The following is a 20,270-nucleotide window of genomic DNA, read 5'->3' as shown; positions in this document are numbered from 1 at the left end:
AAGTCTTTCATCATTGGTGTCCAGTTCAATATATTTTTAGTGTCCCTTGGGTCCCACGTGCTCACTACATGTCCTTACCACCTGTTATCATTACACCAACACCAATTCAATTTTAAGGGCCTGTCTGATCACTGTTGTCATTTCGTTCTGGCGCCATGGATCAAACGAGGGATTTTCATCTCTGTGTCTTGGATTCTGCCCTTGGATTTTCATCTCTGTGTCTTGGATTCTGCTCTTGAACGTTTCGCTTCCATACAGCAGGACTTGTCTTAGAATTGTCGTGTATTTGCGCACTCTTACTCTGTTACATCTTTTGGAATTACCCTTTTTTTAAGGAAGAAGTTCAATGTTAAGAAGGCTCGAAAGGGTTTTCAGCTGAGCGTGAGCGCGTAAGCCACGCACGCAATTCGTAAGCTGCTCGCGTCAGCTCATGATTCAAAATGTTTCACCGTAAAATAAACAAATACTGCCGATTTTGCTCACCTTTGTTGTAATTCCTATATAGATGGAATTCCGTGTACCTATTGCGAGTAAATAAAACCCTTAAAAATGGGGGTCAGCGTGCTCGTTTCTTCGCCACACGATGATGATAAATGGTGGAAAAGGGGCAATTTCGGTTTCAAAATGATCATTTCCCAAGAAACAACTGGGGCGAATTAAAAAAAAAAAACCTTCTTAACCAAGAAGAGTTATCATGATTGCGCTTAAAAGCTCTTGAACAGCAAAAGCGGCCTTTGTTGCCTCTCTTCAGGTGGTCAGCGTGAAACGCAACCTCGTTCCCAGGGTCTCTCTTCTCTGCCTCCATTTTCTCAACGACGATGGAGGCAGAGAAGAGAGACCCTGGGAACGAGGTTGCGTGAAACGCCGCGAGCTCCGAAGTCGCAATGTTATGCGCAGTATGAGATGCGCCGTGCAAAACAACGGGAATCACCATGATAGTACTTGATTTTAAAATGGTTAGCTTTCTCTTGAGGTTTGGTACCGACATTTCTAAACGTTCTTTCTAAAATTGTTTCTTAGCCGGTGATGTTACACGTTTACAGCGGCATTCGGAAGAAAAAAATATACCTTGATATTGATAAAAAAAATCATGTTGAGGGCAGTTAGCGATACGGTAGTCTAGTGGTTAAGTGAAAGGGTTCGAGTCCAGCGAGTTTAGGCATTGGGTTTCGGATTCCAAAAATAGATATTCATTTCCCATAATCCCTAACAAGCGTTAAGCGTCCTAAAATGATGCCTGACGTCTGACCTTGTAGCTCAGTCGGTAGAGCAGCGGTGATCTAACAAGAAGGTCGTGGGTTCAATTCCCACCCTGGTGCCCGTTTCTCGAAAGTCCCGAAACTTTACGGGCAATTTTCGGGTGTAACAATTCCCTTTGTATTTCAAGAACGGAGAGGATTTAAGTCGTCAAACTTCACAGTTATTTTTCCATTAGTTACCTTGAAAACACGTTAAAAGATCGGCTTTCCAAAACAAGAGGTTAGCAGTTTAAAAATGGGTTTTCGGGCCCGAAATGTTTTGGAGACTTTCGAGAAACGGCCGGGCCCTGGTCAGAGTTTTTCTCTGTCCTTGTGTGGGCCCGTTTCCAGTGGTAGGGCTAACGCTCACATGGTTCATATGGGGTAGAAAACTAGCACTTCACATTACACTCTAATCAGCTACGATAATGGCGGTAGAGTAAGGGTTGCACGTCACACGTGGAGAAGCTCCAATCATTTTTTCCAGCGGTCATTCGTACAATCCAAGATGGCGGACTAACATAGCTTTTTGGTGTAAAAAGCATGGACTTGATTTACAACGTGGTTTGGTCCACAACGAAGCCTATTAAAAGGTATTCTGCTTATTTAAAAAGCAACAAAGAGATTTTAAACCTTATGTTAGATGAAATTCATGTCACTTGTTATGATAAAATACTGAACATTAATTTTCCTTTTGTACTTCAAGAATATCTGCACATGTCAAGATTCGATGTTTTCTCCATACTAACGTTTACTCCTATGTTTTACCACAGAAATCTTTGTGGCAAAGTGCTTGTTGCTTGGTCCTGCCGGAACCTAATAGCCTTTAGTACCGGATATAGGAAGCTAAACCCTTCAGAAGGACAAAATTCCAGTCCCACAACTGATCAAAATTCGAGGTACAATGTAAATAAAGCCTCTGTTTTGCTTTTCATTACAATTTCTTTTAACGAAGGTAAGTGTGTTGTAGCTAAACCTATTACATTCTGCTTACTTGAGATAATCATATAATTAACAAAGACCCTGGAACTGGAAAGTCAGCCCCCGTTTATTGCATCCATAATGCCACTTTACAGTTTTATTGCTAGTCATGCCACATGTAACAAAACAGCTATCCCATCATTTTTCTTTTTTTTTTTCTTGTTATGTTTGTCTCCATAATATGTAAATCGTATTGTCCAAGGAGAAAAAAAAACAGACCCTGTCCAGTTTCATTTATTTTACACAGTGGTGACCCTTTTAGAAACCAAAGTTGCAATACATGCAGTAACCCTTTTTTACACCATGACAGTCCTTTAGGACCAAATTGTTTGGTTGTTATTTTAAGGTTCTCCCCTGTTTGATTTTTTTTCAGGTCACTGATTTCGAATGCCATCAATATTTTGGATCCAGATTCACCATGGAATGTTTGTTGGTAATGTTGTTTAAAGTTCCCTTGTTCTTCATTTTTCTCTGCTAAATTGATCTCTTTACCTACAGCAACATGTACAGTACATGTATATCAAACTGGTTTTTGCCATTTTCGCTTCTAATGTGGTGTAAAATTATAGGAACAGAACCATTTAGTCAGAGGTATTCATGTACATGTATGAGTCTAGTCCTTCATTGACATCACAAACTACAGGTATTTTGCAAAGCAACACTCTTTAAGAATGCTGCATTGCAAAACAAGAGAATGTGTGGTTCCAGAAAATATCCATACCTCCCCCACGGAGGGTCACAGAAATTCCGAGGGGTGGTGGGGTGTAAAAGGAAAAAATTTTGGAAGGGGAGGGGGGTTCACAATCATTCCTCTTTCCAGAGGTTTTTAAAATGTAAGTAACAAACTTAAGGGTTAAAACCTACCCACTTTCTGTGGTAAACAGCTGAAAGATAAATTACAAAAAAATCATGTGGAAAGGGTTATTACAGGCTCTTCATATGATGTTAGGTCTACAGATGTGTTGAATAACTTGAAATGGAAAACCGTTGAAACCGTCCATACAAAGGCTACCCTTATGTATAAAATCCTCAATGATCTATCTGCCCCCCAAATGAGTAATTCCTTTGTAAAACTCAATGATACTAACATAAATTACAATCTAATGTTAGGAATGTCGAGACTGATCTAGCACTTCCAAGGCCATACACAAATTTTTTGAAGTGTAGCTTTAAATATAGTGGTGCAATGCTGTGGAGCAATCTTTCGTTTTGTGTGAGGCAAAGACTGCGCAATCGCTTTCGGATTTCAAACACAAACTTGCCCCCTCGCCTTCCCTGCCATCTACTGGATCGCACTGATTCCATGTAATATACTTCTTATTTTAAATACATTTACGGTAAGCAATAGAAAACGTTTTCCTTGTTTGCATAGCCTGATATAAACACGAGAGCCCTTGAGATTGAAACAGATTTTCTTGACACACGCTCATATTTCCTACCAACCAATCAAAACGCGCGTTTGACCATTCATAACCAATCAAAATTCGTGAGATGTCACAGCCGTGTTTACATAGTCTCATCTAAACACAGCTATTGACCAATGAGAGTGCGTGTACTATCCTAATTATTTTATAATTATATACTTTATTGTAAAGTGTTAACCTACACCCCACCTGGAAACCAGCTTTTGTTGTGTGTCGCTAGCGTGGTGAAATAAAGTTGTATTTAAGTTTTTTATTTTAACTAAAGAACAAAATGTACCTCCCTGTCCATTGATGATAATCATTGTTAGTACAATGTAAGATTGTTTGTCCACATTTCCCAGGATGGTTACTACTATGTACAAACTTGTCACGAAGATGTCTTTCATCAGTGGAAACCGCTAGTAACACAAAATGGCCGACTTGCAAAAGGTCTTCACCAGCTCCCTATGTAACTGAATCTACATTGGTTGAACAGTCGAATTTCATTTGTTGATAATTATAAACTGTGTTCAAGCAATATTCCATCATGGGATGAATAATGACATAATTATGATTTAAATTCTCTACACATTAGTCTTCAAATGACAGAGTACAAGTGAGCAGATATTAAGCAAGCCCTTCTCTTTCGCTCACTTTCTGCTCATAATTTATGCTGGTTTCACCATACGGGATAAAACTGCACTGCACCAGTTTTTTTAGTGTATTACTTCATAAAGTACACAGAGAACATTGAAGATAAAGTGGAAGAAGGAAGAAGAGGCAAAATTTCTTTCAGAGCCTTATGAAACATTTGGGTGTTATATATGTTGCGAGACAGTTTGATAATTTCTTTGTCCGTGATGAAGTCTGCTAATATAACATTGAAGTCTATGTAGCTGCACAAAGATGCTTCCAAATGGCATATTTTTCCCAAATTAATATAGTGGATTAAAACTGCACCAAAACCTTTAACCTGCAAAAGACAAAAATGTCATGGAGTTTCGCCACGTACAAGAACTAAAATATGGACGTAGTACTTTGAAAATTACATGCAGGCTTTAAATTATGAAATTAATTTTGATATTTTGGTTTGGACCATTGAATAAGTTTAAACGCAAGCTTTCAGAATGATGCTTTAACTTGCTAGAGTATTATTATCCTGATGTTTTTTTTTATCAGCAAGAGTTTTGTTAATTACGACACAGGGAAAAATCTCAAATAGTGAAGCATTTCGAGATCTTGAAGTTCTGGCTTAGTTACATGTACACTACAACAGTAAATCATGTATTTTTTTTGTGTGTGAAAAATATGCTTTCCAGGAAGGAGGGAAACCTTGTGGAAAAATTACTACACTGAAGACTGCAGCCACCCTTTCTGACTTTTTTTTCTCCCATGAATACAGTTTCAATTCTGGTCACAAGGAATTGATTCAGAGTCTGACGTGGGATGGTACTGGATCAAGGCTCCTGTCTACTGATCTCGTTGGGATCTGCAAACTGTGGACAATGAAGGTGACTGAGGTCTTTGATGATGTGCTGTTTGGTTACCGGTATATGAATTTTTAAGACCTCTTTGATCAGATTCTTTTTAGAAATTAGCCTTCTTGTTCTTTAGAGTACCCTCATTACTGTACACTTGTACATGTAAAAAATGATCGGGCAATCCTGAAACTAAAATCTATAAAGTGAACTAAGTAGTGGTGAAAGGGTAATTAAATTTAGGGAAAGGGCAATAAATGCATGTAGTAGCTGAGCCATCTGCAAGGCTAGCAGTTTTATTAGTTTATACAAGTCTACAAGCTTATTAAAAAAAAAATTATCTGGGGACAAGCCACCCTTAATTAGTAGGAGCTCCTAGTTCAGTGTATGCCATAATCATCTCAACCACCAGCATTCTATTTAAGGGAGAACAAACAATTTTTTTTTTTCAAAACATATCCATAAGCAAACCAACCATTGCTTTCTGTCCATTCTAGGATCACATGGTAAATGACTGGGAATGCATTTGTACTGTTGATGTTGGTGAAGGAGAAAGATTGGTAGCAATCTCTTGGATTGATACTGGGATCAAGGTACAAATACTGTAAGGTCTATTAGTATTTTTTTTCCATCATGTCCCTGATAACTCAAGTGTGCATTTTGTTAATTTAATAATGTGGTAAAATTTTCCGCAATAAATTGTGCGAAGTGAGTGGAAACATCTAACATGCAAGTTACAATGGAAACATATGTAGCATAAAACTTGGGGTCTGGATTTAATTCACCTCTCCCTTTCCCTCTAAGTTTTGGCCTGCACTCTACAACATGGACCTTAAGATCTACTGTACGATAGTGACATTGACGAAAACACCAGCTCAAAAATAATATAACTTTGTCCAGTATGTCTTTTGAGATTATTCCATCTCGTTCATGTCTACAGTGTGTGCGAAGTATCCTAAAAATAAATCGGTACGAGCAGTTTTACGCTGAAAATAGAGAATGACAGATCTTCTGTTGCATGCTCACGTCGTCATCAGAACCTAAAATTTGGTGATTTCACGTCACTGTCATGCAGAGTACTGCAAAAATATGAGCTTAAAACCATGCCACATAATTTTATGCAGCACAATTATTTTATGCTCTTTTAACCAATGATGTCATTGTTTTGTGGCGTTGTCATCGACGTCGTCGTAGATCTTAAGGTCTCTAATGTGAGACACTAGAGTTCAATATTCTTTGACTCCTTTACCCAGTGACTCCTGGGAGTGAGACTTAACAGATTTTATTCCGTCTAACACCAGATGATTTCATTCGTCAACTGGGGACATCCTGGGGCACCTGAGAGGTCACTGGGTTAATAAATAATGCAGTGTTTGGTACAAATTTGCAGAGGGGAAAAACTGAAGAGGTCAGGGCAGTGAACAATTTTGAACATGATCGTCTGGCATTAGCCAGAGAATTATAAGTCATTGTGTTGGATATAAATTAAATTGTCATTTACGCTGTACCAAAGTGAGAGTCTGAACAGGGATAAACAGTTGTACTGTATGCGATTGTTAAGTAAACCCGTTTCTCTCAGAGGATCTCCCTTTGACAATGTACTGGTGTATGTAGGAAAAAAGTTAATATTATAAGAAATTAAAGTACCGGGTAGTAAAATTGAAAAGTTCCACTGTTGGAAGTACATAAAATGGTTGATGTTTTTGTGTGACAGACCCCTTAATTTCATGTATGTTTCCTTTTTTATCAACAGAACCTTTTTACCCTTCACGGCGATGATCCACAACATTCAGTCATTCCCAAGAAGCTTGGAGAGCGCTTTAACAATAAAAGCAAACATCCTTTGGTAGAGATTGAAGGGATGAGAGCCAAAGATGGATGGGTGGCCATCAGTGAAACAGGGCTTGTAAGTCAATATTAATTTTTTTGTTCTGAATTTTCTTGTAGTCTTATCTATGTGTAATATTCACATTTCATCACATAGGCTAACAGTATTGTTGTGCTTCTTAATTGAGCGACAAATGATGGCCATTCTTATACAAATGGTTTCTTTACTAAAAAAAATCTGAATGAAAACCAAGTAGTATTCAACCTGTTCGCCTTACACTGTACATATACAAATCCCTGCTGTCATGCATTTACTTGCTCTCCTTTATTAATTTTATGCTGTGGGTTCAAGATACCGGTAAGTCAAAAGTTCTTACAATGTGCCAACTCTAAACTCTTCCTTTAATCTGTGGTTGTTTGTAATTAGAAGCAAATTACAGCTGTATGTACTTGTAGTCATTGAAAATTACTGTTTTCTTTTCCTTCTAGATTTGTGTGACAACCATAAAACCAGAAATACAAATAACGAGAAAATGCTTGGCAACAGTGCGTGCAAGAGTTGCTGTGGCTGATCTCGCATTTACAAACAGTAAGTGCAGTTTAGTACCGTTGCAGTAATACATGATAAATTATGTACTTATTAATAATAACTTTTGCCTTATATAATAAATTATTTAAATTAACAAAAGGTTGATACATGTACATGTACTGTATGCATGATATCCATTGCCAGTGGATTTTTCCTTAAATGAAAGTAATAATAATTATAATAATAATAATAATAATAATAATAATAATAAATATACCTGGGAAATTTCGGAAACTTCGGAAACTTCATTGGCTTTTCTAGATATCAACGTTTCTATTAGAGGCAACGCGCTATGTACTAGTGTGCACTACAAACCTACTGATTCACACAGTTATTTGTTGTATTCATCGTCACATCCATCACATGTCAAGAACTCCATCCCTTATTCTCAATTTCTTAGACTTCGACGTCTATGTAGTGATGACTCCGATTTTTCCAGCAAATCAGAGGAGATGTGCCAGTTCTTCGAAAAACGTGGCTATCCTGTCTCTGTGGTCAAAGCGGGCCATCATTGCGCCCAACAATTTGATCGACAGTCATCACTACAAACGTCACAAAAAGATAAGAATGACAGAATTCCATTTACCCTCACTTTCCATCCTCATAATCACGCAGTCAAAAGCATCATTCTTAGTAATTTTAAATTACTCCAAAATGATCCCGAGACTGGTAGAATCTTTTCGCAACCTCCACTTATTTCATTCAAACGCGACAAAAACGTAGGCAACTTTTTAGTTAGAAGCGCGCTCAAAACTAACGAGCAACCCGGCACTTTCAAATGCGCGCGCTCACGATGCAAAACTTGTCTTTTCATTGTTAACACTAGCAAGATATCGGGACCTAAGCGATCTGTTAAGATCTCCGATTGTTTCACATGTACCTCCGCAAATGTCATTTATTGCATAACCTGCACGTTATGCAATAAATTATACATTGGTGAGACAGGTAGACGACTAGGTGACCGATTCCGCGAACACCTTCGCGATGTTGAAAAGAATGACAAGGATGCATCCAAGCCAGTCGCTCGCCATTTTAATCTGCCTAACCACTCCAAAAAACACATGGCTATCTGCGGCCTTTCCCTACATCTAGGTACGACGGAAAGCCGCAAGAATCTGGAACAAAAATTCATCTTTCAAATCGGCACCCTTAATCCTCACGGTATTAACGAACGCTTTTCATTTAACTAATATATTCCTATTTTTCACGTTGCCATGTTACCACCAATAGCGTAGCTCCTACTCTACTATAAAAACTACACGTAACCCATAATCCCTCGATTCGCTCTGACGAAGGGCTAACGCTCGAAACGTCAGCTTTTAGAATCTCTGTACGGTGGCCAATTTACATTATCAACTCTGTTGATAAAACCAGATTTTTCCTTAACCCTTTCTTGCCTGAGTTGGCCCCAGTGCATTGATGAGTAAAATTGTATGGTGTTAGACTGAGTAAAATCTCCAATACAGAAACATACTCGTCTATAATGTACTACGTTTTTTATCATGATGCCAGCAGTCAACATTAAAAAGTTAAATAATATTGTTACTATTAATGACTGTTTGAGATACATGTAGCATGTGCAGCATCATATCGGAAATTCCAGACCACGGCTTTGATCGTATAAAGAAGGACTATAATTTATTTCCATTATCCTTTCAAACACTAATGCTGCAATTTCAGCCTAGCCTTTGAAGTCAAAGAGTTGCGTTAATTTTTATTTTCTCTTTTGCATTTTTTTGTGTAGTGGGAAAAGTAATAGTCGTAGCAAATGATGGTGAATCATGCAGTGCTGTTCAGTTCTACAGAGTCTCCTTGTCTGGAATACCAGGTTGATTTCCAAAAGTAATATAGACTTAGCCAAGCCTAAGAGTGGGAGGGTTGTCCAATACTTACAAATGGACTCCAGTGGTGTTAGTGGTGATAAATTAACCCATTGACTCCTGGGGGTTCCCCATTCATGCGTAAAATCGTCTGGCATTAGACAGAGTAAAATACTAAGTATGATCGGTTTAGGTCGGTTTGGGTGTTAAAGGGTTAATGGGGACATTGATGAGTAAAATCTTCTTGCATTAGACAGAGTAAAATACTAAAGTCTGGTTGGTTTAGGCCGGTTTGGGTGTTAAAGAGAGGGGACAGAACTCATTGACACTTCAAATGCCCTTGGATGCCCGAGTCAAATCATCTGGTGTTAGACAGAGTAAAATCTGTTAAGTCTTACACTGTACTCCCAGGGTCAATGGGTTAAGAACAAAGAGGGAAAAAATATTCTTCTTGAAGAATCTTACTTCTTAGTTCTAAAAAGTACTGAAGGTAAAAATAGTTTTTAAAAAAGTGCAGTCCTAGCTTGACTTTGTTTAAATAACCTGCCCAAAGAGAATTGAAACATACAGCTGTAAATATCACTTGGGTGAAACCTTTCTTGCCGACAAAGAGTTGACATTTAATATATTTTGGAACCCGTGGAGTTATTGTGTTGAGACTTCATACACATGTACGTGTATCATCACAGTTATGTACATGTACATGTAGGTTAGTACTTTAGCAGTAACAAAAGAATGCATGGAGGATTTGAACCATGGCCTCTGCTATAGTGATGCAGTACTTATAATAACCAATAATTGCTGAGCTATCAAGCCAACTGGGAGCAGATAATCATTTTGTTTTAAAAGTGGACTCCTAAGTAAAATCTGAAGAAAATGTGAACATGAAGATTATGACAGGGTTTTGATACATGCAATATTAATTTTGAGAGGTTTGTTTAATTTTTCATTTACTGTTATTTGTTAAAGAAAATTTGAGAGAACTCCAGAGAGTTTCCTGGGAAACTGATTCTTGGGTTCCAGGAACACTGGAAACAACGTTTCTGACAGTTCTATTAAAAATTTATTTTGGGAGGGAGGGGATGCCCCCAACTCCCCCTAGACCCCCCTAGGTAGCTCGCATGTTGGTGCCAAAAAGTGTCATGTCTGGTGCTTTCAGAAATATGGTCGCTACTTTACAAACCCTGCCATGATGACATATTTGAACTGAGCAAAGACTCAAGCATGTTGAGATTTTAGATTGTCACAGTTACATACAGTAGTTACTTTATTTCAGGGTTCAAATCCTGTTCAATCCAGTGATCTGATTTTGTCATGAAACATGCATCTCCCTTTTTTTAGATGGCTGTCAGATTTTGTCAGATCCTCTTCCCTGCCTGTTTCCTCATTCACACATTGAACAAGACTGTAAGTTCTCTTTGATTATGTGAATTTTGTGCTTTAAACCACAAAATTAATTTTCTTTTTGCAAATCAAATCGTTCCGCAAAATATTAGTTGACCAAAAATTCTGATTGCCCGATCAGGCAAGTCTTAGAGTTGTTTCACTTGCCCATGGATATATTTCGCTTGCCCCTGACAATCGGGCAAGCGTTAGTGTCAAACACTGATTATAGCCAGGCAGCTCTCTCTAACCACCATCCTAAAGATTTTCAGAGTGACACCGGATTGTTACTTGAGATGTTAATAAGTATATGTAATACCGTAGGACTACATGCTGTCCAATTTTGAAATAGCTTCTAAAAAATGGTTTGTTCTCACTGTTAGGGATGATAAGTTAAAAAATCTGAGAGAAACCACTGCCCTAGCAAGCAACATGTTCACTTCTGGTGTCTGTCCGTGGCCCAAAAACGTTGCATGGTTAAAATAGCTGCAACCTGATTGGCCAATACTCAGTTCTCTTATCTGTCTTTACATTTGATTGGTTGATGGAAAGAATACAGATTTTTCTCAAATTGGACAGTTTGTTCAAAGCTGAAGTAAACATTCCTGCAAAAACTATCCAACTTTATTTTAAATTTGGACAGTTGGCAAAAATATTTGATACAGCTATATAATTGTTATAATTGTAATTGTCAATATTGTTGTGAATGTTAATATAAAATTTGTTACTTGTAAATGTTGTATGAGTTGTTCACATACACATAGCCTTCTTCAAGCTTACACAGAGATCGTGTTAACGCAGAAATCGTGCATTTTTACGCAAATTATATAAAATCCAAAAAAAAGTGATCATCAAAATTTTAATGTGTCCCAGGATGCAAGGCGATTCTTTTTGACAATTTCGCGACAAGATCTCTGGTTCTTTAAGGCGTAGGCAAGCGCTTGAAACGGGAAAATGTTCCCTTCTTGGAGCTCTTATTGGAATTTGAATTCATTTTGACGCGCCAGACTATGAGTTTTTGCGAGCAAATTGTATGTACGTTATGTCAATAAAGACAAGCAACGCGCCATGTGAGATAACCGATTCTTTTGACGATTTCGCGACAAGAAGTTTTGAATTTTCATATCTCTGGTTCTTTAAGGCATAGGAAAGGGCTTGAAACGGGAAAATGTTCCGTTGTTTAACCTCTTATTTGAAATGAAATTCATTTTGACGCACCTGACAAGACGAGTTTTTGCGAGCGGATTGTATCTCTCTCATTTTTACAAAGACACGCGACATTGATATGTGTGACAATCGCTTCTTCTGACGATTTCGCGACAAGAAGTTTTGAATTTTCATATCACTGGTTCTACAAGGCTTAAGAAAGTGCTGAAAACGGGAAAGTTTTAACATTTTCATGCGCCCGACATAAATATTGCGCGAGCGAATTGTTACGTTTTTTTTTAAATCAAGAATACCCCGCTACTTATTTCCACATGTTTACCTGTGAACTGAAACAAACACGGTGCTGGGTTTGCCAAACGATGTTCAGCTGAATAGCCATTGCCATATACATTTGTACAGTAAAAAGCTATTAAAACTAACAATGATCTAACCGCAATAGGTCGACAATGGGCTAACTCATACATACTAATGAGCTTTGCTTTATGTGCGTATTTCATGCGCGTGTCAAAGACGCAGACGCGTGCGTGTTTGACACGCAGGCACATTTTACACGCGCATTTTGGGCCGCATATCTTCGACCTGTACTGTACATGTATTAAATAACTCAAACAACTTGCTTTGATTTGTCAGTATATCTGTTGTTTGGGCGACTGGGCGACATGCGAAAGAAAATAAAAAAAAAAAAAATTTAAGTAACATAGTGGTCGCCATGTTGGATTTAGCCGTGCAAAGGAGACTGGTGAAGATGATTAAACATCCAGGAAACATAATTGAGCTCCTGCCATTTGTTTGCTCATTGATTGTTTGATCGATTGAGAAATACAAGTGCTCACACTTCTTGAAAAGGAACTGAGAAAGGTTGAAGACATGGTCATTTTTAGATAAAGATTTTTTGGCTAAAATTGGCTGAAAGAGTTTGGATGGTTGCAAACAAGGAATTTGGGCGATAAGTTGTCTGTGATTTGAAAGGACCAGGTAAAAGGTGGAAAGAAGAACGTGCCCACGACTGGACGCAAAGATTTCCAGTGATTGACACTTGTACGGTACATGAATCAGGTGGATCACAAAAGTACAGCAGCAGTGTTGCTTCAACAAGAACAGTTCAAAGCTGCCCGTGACAATGCTGGATAGGAACACCTCAGTTATACAATGTACATGACATTGAGCACTGTCTAAGTCTATTTATTTGTCAAAAATTAACATCACATTACATTATTATTATTATTATTATTATTATTATTATTATTATTATTGGTACTAGTTACAGTACTAAGTACTGTCGTAAAGATTAGAAAGTTGGTTACTCTCTCTTTCTCATTACCTAAAAAAATACTCTATTTCTCGCAGAAGGTCACCAAGATTTTGGGACCCCCAAAAATGCTTGGGACCCCAATTTGGCCATCAGACATGCAGGCCCCAGGACCCAAATTGAAAATTCTTAGTGCCATCCTTGTTACGGGTGCATAATGTGGTATTTGGATGAATTTGGATCAGAATTCTTGGAATTGATCTTTTTTTTGTTAAGATTACAGTAAAGGTCAAGCTGTGATCGTAACGTCAGCTGTATCATTGGTTGTGTACAGGTACACGTAATTTAGATGCATTGTGCATGTTGTGTCAAAACAGCTCAGATTTTTTTTGTGATTTACAGTTGCTGAATATCATGTAAATAATCTCCAATTTATGTCCAAGAACTCTGGTGAAGCAATTCTGGTATGCACAACAGGTACATATACATGTAGGATAATAACAATAAGTATTACAATAATTTGTTGAGTCAAACTGCAGGGAACTACAATCTTGGTCAAAAGTTGTTGGGAAGGTTGCGGGTATCAGTTCACTTCACACCTACATGTAATTCGATTATTCTAACTATTGGCTGAAGCATTTGGGAAATACATTGTACCATGCTCTTGTGGCCCTCCTCCCCCATATTCAATGTTGGAGTTCTTCAGGTAAGAAAAGTCACCATTTTTTCCCCTGGAAAATCCAACATTGATAAGGGGGAGGGGGGTTATCTGTAAAATGAAGCTACCTTCCCAACACTTTTGTCCATGATTGTAGAAAGAAAGTACTTCAGAGTGAGTTTCAATCGAGTGTCGTAAAACCAAAACCAAAGTATGCCGCAAGAACTTCGAACCAATCACTGAGGGAAGTACATGTAATGCAAAACCAAAGCAGTTTGCTAATTACTTTCGTCACGCATTTGAAAACCCTGCGCCGGATCTATTATATAAACACCACTGAAATACCAAGTGAGCTTTTGTGCGAAAACATGATATCTTCACACGTGAAAAGATCACTGTAATTGCTATGGTTACATACATGTACAAAGATTGCGCCTTTCGGTGCCTTCCGTGAAATGATTTAGTATTTCATTGGTGTTTATATTGTTTATATAGTGTTTCATTGGTGTTGAAAAATATTTCACGAGTGAGTGCAGCGAACAAGTGAAATATTTTTCAACACTCTAGGAGAAATTTCATTTCTCACACACTGCTGGGACTCATGCCAAGCCCAACCACACAGCCTGACCTTTATTAACAATAACATAATTGTCTTACAATGAGAATAAGATCACCTCAACTAAAACATTCTACAAGTACTTCATGGGTGGGTGGGGCATGTCAGGCAATGGCGGATGGCAAAACAAAAACTGGAACTTTACATGAGCCATGTGACCTGAAAACCCCCCGCAGACCTGTACCCAGACTCCCAGCCATGTGTGAGAAAAACGTTTTCCGCTTCTTTCGTTCCTCAGCCAGCGGAAAACCACACTTCGGCGGGCAGCCTTGTAATATCCTCTATGCACTACCCTCTATGTACTACTGACATTATCCAGTATCTTAAGCAGCAGGTGATGGTTCATTGTTGGCACTAGTAAAAATAAAAGCTAAAAAACAGTTACTAATCAGCGTATGCAACTGACAGAAAAAGAATACACTATTGAGGCATGCAAGCAAGTCAGCTATGACATGGAGCCTCACTGACTAAAATGGAGGCCACCTTTTTAACATTAGGCAGTAACTTCAAAAGTGTAAATACATTATCGTAGCAGATATGGAGCGAAAATTGTGGTCAACAGGATTAAAGCAGATGAATCAGTAGTATGTTTATCTTAGTTTGGACATAATTATAAAGTTGAATTAAATAATTATTATTGTCTGATGTTAGACAGATGGAAATCTATAAGTTTTAATCTTTGGGGGAATTGGTTAAAGATGTAAGTATGTAATTTTTTAAAATAAGTTGTGTTGATTTTTGAAGTCTTTTTCTTATATAATTATGCATGCTCAGGAAAATCTAGTGCCAAAGGAAGGGGAAAACAAGAGAGTCAAGGCAGCACCTTATACTTTATTGTTGGACAAAGTAATATTTGGCTAGTTTCTTCTTTTTTTAATAATTAATTTTGTTAACCTATTAGTTTTACTGATTACAATTGATAGGCAAAAATGGAAGTTGTATAAAACGTTGGGAAATGAAGAAAGGAAAGGTGCAGGTTCATGAGAGATTCCAACAGGAAATAGCATCACATCTCCATCCGTACATGACGAACTACAGTGTATATGTGAGTATATAAGTCAGACTTGACAGTAAACAAAATGTTAATGCTGTGTTTCAAATTATAAGAGGTTGGCTTAGGGTTCAAATGCATGTACATGTATTAGACAAAGCTTAACAACTGACCTGACAAATCAAGCCATAAACTTTGGATTTTAAATGCATGGCACCAATTCTAGGTTGACCCTTTAGATTCCCTGTGAGCAGTCTGCCTCTAGAACACATCTGTTTCTCAACTTATGGGTGTATTTCTCAATGTTTTGTATTAAGCTTGGATAATTTTATAAGATTATTTGTTTTACTCCAGGGATCACTTAACACAATGCCGCCTCAAAAAAGAACAAAAATGTGAAGAAAAGAGGATAACATAAGGATTACGACCAAAAATGACAGATCTCGACAGTTTGCCGTGTACATATTTATCATTTTAGCATTTCCCTACAACTACAATTTAAATTATGATGTTGTGGAGGAATTGAGCTTGTGGTAATAATCTTTTAGTTATCACTCATTACTAGTGAATTAAAAGATAATTCTACCATACGTTGTCTTCTTAAGTCGCCGCAGTTTCTCCAACTACATTGACTTGTACAACTGTATCAGTAAGGCAAGTCCTCTTTATTATTATCAATGACTTGATTTCCATGGTCCTGGTTTTTGTCCCCTAGGAATGGACTATCATCAAAACTTACAAAGATCCTGCCAACATCGTGTCCCTTTGTCTGCCTAGGCTGCCGACACCCAAAGTGGACTTGTCACCGACCAGTAACCTGTTGACATATCCTGCATCAATACTTTTGGTACAATATGATGATGACAGACTTCAGTTATTAACTTGGTATTTGTTGTGTTTTATATATTACAGTACTTACCTATTATCATTTTTCAAGGGAGCAGAACTGGGATTAATGCACTGTGATATAGACATACTGTGTTTTGTTGTTTTCCTGAGTATTTGACTTGGAAAGTTTATTTTGTCAGATCAGCAACATTCTACTGTTACAGCAGTATTCAGGTCTTAGTATGAATGTTTGAAGTTTTTCTTTAATTCGGCTTTTTTCAGTCACACACGTATAATTATGTTGTCAGTAAAATCCGTTCTCCTCTCATTTTACCTAGGTTGAATATGCACTCTACCAATCAATCCCCTAAAAAGGAATGAAAATACCTACATGTATACCTTCCCTCAAGCTCTGTCTTGTGCAATTCGCTGCACATGTCCTTGATGTTTCGTACATGTATCACCTTATCGGTTTCTGTATTCAGGCACTGATCCATTCAGTGACAACATTACAGCATACAGTACCGCTCAGAAATACGTTAACCAAAATATGCGCATAATACGCGTATATCTATACGCGTATTGGTTATACGAACATACGCGTATATATATACCCGTATATGCGTATACAGATATACGCGTCTGCCTCATTAGCTTGCTTATTGTTCTAAACAATACACGTAGCTTGACAGCAATACAATAGTACATGACTACGAACTACATGACGAAGACGCACTTTCACAAACAGCTGTCGTGTTCGGAATACAAACCCACGCAAGGATGTTTATTTCATCGATAAACATGCAGTTCGGGTTCAGAGTTATTTTGTTTCACACTATTAAAAGAGAAAATAATATACACATAAATACAGAATTAAAGTAATGTTTACAAAGATGCAAGGAAGCTATAATAAGGGTTATGGGTTACAAGATATAGGGAACAAAGAACTGTACAATGCACTTACCGGTACTCGAACTCGGACCCTCCAGATCTGCAGAAGTGGTTTGATTAAGAGTCGCGGGACTATTTCATTTAGGAAACAATTCAAGTAGTTAATTTATGTGCACCTTTTGGGGCTGAAGCTTCCAGTGCGATTTTCAGTGAGAAACGTGACTTCTATTTTGGCTTTACTCTGATCCAGGTATCTTCACGTATAGGTCTAAATACATAAAAACTGAGCAGTGACTGAAAATTAAATGTACTTCAAATGGCTTTCAGAGATACATGTTCTAGCTTAATAGGAGCTGACGGAACTGCATACAGTGTTCAATACATGTACTGTAGTTTAGATGTTAAATAAAGTGACTTGACCCTTATCTTGCAGTTTAAAGCTGTTACGAAATGGTTCATTTTCCACAAAACTCCAAAGTTCAGTAGATGCAGAAATTGGTGAGTATGAAATAATTTCCAGTTGTTGCTGACACAGCTGTGAGTTGAAAATTCATGAAAAGTGCTGAATGGATTGAACCTGGGGAAAAAAAGGAAAAAGCAAAATTAATGTGGGGGAAACAGGCTGGGACGACGTTTCACATGAATTATTGCACACATCTGCTTGAAGATAACATTAAATGACATTAAATGTGTGCCATAATTTACACCTCTGTTTAAAATAATTAGGACTTAACAAAAATTAACAGACACACAAGTTTTACTGTAGAATTAATTTTAAAGATCTTGTTTACGTAATAATTATGAACTGTAGTTAATTTTTGTAGTTTGCATTTAATTTTATTATTTCACAAGAAACTTTCTCTTTACTAGGTGTTATTATTTTAAACTGGTTAATTTTTCTAACTCGGTTTATTATGAATCATCTGAAAGGGGATTTTATTTTACTGGGTGAGTTTGAAAATAGGGACATGGCTTTTTTGTGGGGTTCTCAATTTGAGTGTACACTCTCTACTTGTCCCTTAGTTACCGCTCCCCACCCCCCCCCCCCCCCACACTTTTCCATTTATTTCCCCTTTTAACCTACTTAAATAGCTCCTTTTTATATACATGTACCTTAACTCAACCTCCCTCATCCTGTATATCCACCCCATCCTTTACAGTGAGTGCTCATAAATCTTTTTTATTCCTTATTTTTTTGCAATGAATGTATAGCTGTAGTGGTGACTGGATCTTATTAACAGGTTCATTAGCTAAAAGGGCGTCCTCTTCAAGAGTGGGTTGTAGCCCAGGTTTGCTTGGTGCCATCTGTTATTCCCCTTGCTGCTGTTGTGTGGTAGGGGTGACCATGACAGGAGACCTGCGCATGTTCAAACTGCATCACCTTGCAGGTAATAATAATAATAATATTTTTCAAAAAGAAACACACAATTTTAAATTTGCAAAACATGTTTCGGATGATCGACATCCATCGTCAGTTGTGAATACAAGTGAAACCGCTAGTCGGTGTTATATAAAAGATAGCTAATAACATGCATAAGTACTGATTAAATAACAACGTGAATAGAAAATACAATGATGAGAAGACAATGGGTATGGACGAGGAAAATTACAGTGAAAGTGTTAAATTGACATGATTAACCTGCTTATTTAATGAGGGTTTTTCCCAACCTATGTGTAAGGCCTCCTTGATTTTTAGTTGAAAAGGCGTGGAGGCGGTGTCAAGGATTGAAAAACACTCCTCCGAGCATAAAGATCTGCATGCTTCTGACCCATTAATGTGCTGAAAGATATGCGAGTTCTTATCCGATGTTAAATGTTCACGAACACGTGTAGCAAGATGTCGGTTTGTTTCGCCGACATAGCAGGCACTACAGCCTGCGCAAGAAAATTTATAAACCACACGGGATCGTGATAATTTGGAAATAGCATCTTTGGCACTGAATAAGTTCTTAATCTTGTATGGGGCAAACACTAGCTTGATGTCCAAGTTTTTACAATAGAAACTTGGACATCAAGCTAGTAACTACACGTGTTCGTGAACATTTAACATCGGATAAGAACTCGCATATCTTTCAGCACATTAATGGGTCAGAAGCATGCAGATCTTTATGCTCGGAGGAGTGTTTTTCAATCCTTGACACCGCCTCCACGCCTTTTCAACTAAAAATCAAGGAGGCCTTACACATAGGTTGGGAAAAACCCTCATTAAATAAGCAGGTTAATCATGTCAATTTAACACTTTCACTGTAATTTTCCTCGTCCATACCCATTGTCTTCTCATCATTGTATTTTCTATTCACGTTGTTATTTAATCAGTACTTATGCATGTTATTAGCTATCTTTTATATAACACCGTCTAGCGGTTTCACTTGTATTCACAACTGACGATGGATGTCGATCATCCGAAACATGTTTTGCAAATTTAAAATTGTGTTTCTTTTTGAAAGTTATTTCTTACTTGCTATTAGTTCGAAAGTTCAATAATAATAATAATAATAATAATCATAATCATAATCATAATCATAATCATAATCATTTCATAATCATAATCATAATCATAATCATAATCATAATCATAATAGCAATTTTCTTGCTCGTAAACACTGGGCGCAGATTCATTGAGATTCATTGAGTCGCGAAATCAACCGCAAGTTGGCGATGTTCAAGCAAATGCGCCCGTTCGAATTATTCTGCCGTTCAAGGATCAAAGATCAGCCAAAGTTGTACGAAGACAGCTGTCCGATCTTGGAAAGAAAATAAACAGCGATCTGCGCCCAGTGTTTACGAGCAAGAAAATTGCCGACGACATCAAAGTAGCAGAGGCCGAACCACCGTTAATAAATCAACAATGCGTTGTCTATAAATTCAAATGTGATCTGTGTGATGCGGATTATGTTGGCTATACTTGCCGACACCTTTTCCAACGCACTGAGGAACACAAGCACTCTGCTATTGGAAAACACCTGCGAGACGCCCACAATCAGAAGAACAAAGATCTTCAGGAACAATTTACCATTCTTAAGAAATGCCGTGGGAATTTGAATGCTTAGTTTACGAAATGCTTTTTATCCAAGAAAAGAAACCTCAGCTGAACACTCAATCTGACTAGATCAAAGCAAAACTATTTAGTACCTAATTGTTACCCTCTACG

At 37.6% G+C, this 20,270-nt stretch overlaps 1 protein-coding gene across 1 annotated transcript in view; it reads left to right on the top strand.

Moving 5' to 3' along the window:
• The first annotated feature begins 1,730 nt into the window (after positions 1–1,730).
• The window catches only part of LOC137975147 (mediator of RNA polymerase II transcription subunit 16-like), a 33,464-nt gene continuing 14,924 nt past the window's right edge, over positions 1,731–20,270 (top strand). The window contains exons 1-14 of the mRNA XM_068822225.1: positions 1,731–1,831; positions 2,012–2,137; positions 2,593–2,652; positions 5,025–5,133; positions 5,598–5,693; positions 6,854–7,006; positions 7,417–7,516; positions 9,261–9,344; positions 10,678–10,743; positions 13,538–13,612; positions 15,333–15,454; positions 16,116–16,285; positions 17,553–17,617; positions 18,361–18,507. Of these exons, the coding sequence (XP_068678326.1) occupies positions 1,782–1,831; positions 2,012–2,137; positions 2,593–2,652; positions 5,025–5,133; positions 5,598–5,693; positions 6,854–7,006; positions 7,417–7,516; positions 9,261–9,344; positions 10,678–10,743; positions 13,538–13,612; positions 15,333–15,454; positions 16,116–16,285; positions 17,553–17,617; positions 18,361–18,507 (1,423 nt within the window). The 5' untranslated portion in view covers positions 1,731–1,781. The remainder of the gene's footprint in view (positions 1,832–2,011; positions 2,138–2,592; positions 2,653–5,024; positions 5,134–5,597; positions 5,694–6,853; positions 7,007–7,416; positions 7,517–9,260; positions 9,345–10,677; positions 10,744–13,537; positions 13,613–15,332; positions 15,455–16,115; positions 16,286–17,552; positions 17,618–18,360; positions 18,508–20,270) is intronic.

This window comes from Montipora foliosa, chromosome 11, assembly GCF_036669935.1.
Source record: "Montipora foliosa isolate CH-2021 chromosome 11, ASM3666993v2, whole genome shotgun sequence".
Lineage (NCBI taxonomy): Eukaryota > Metazoa > Cnidaria > Anthozoa > Scleractinia > Acroporidae > Montipora > Montipora foliosa.
Note: the sequence above shows the minus strand (reverse complement) of the source record. Positions and strands in the feature narration are given on the sequence as shown.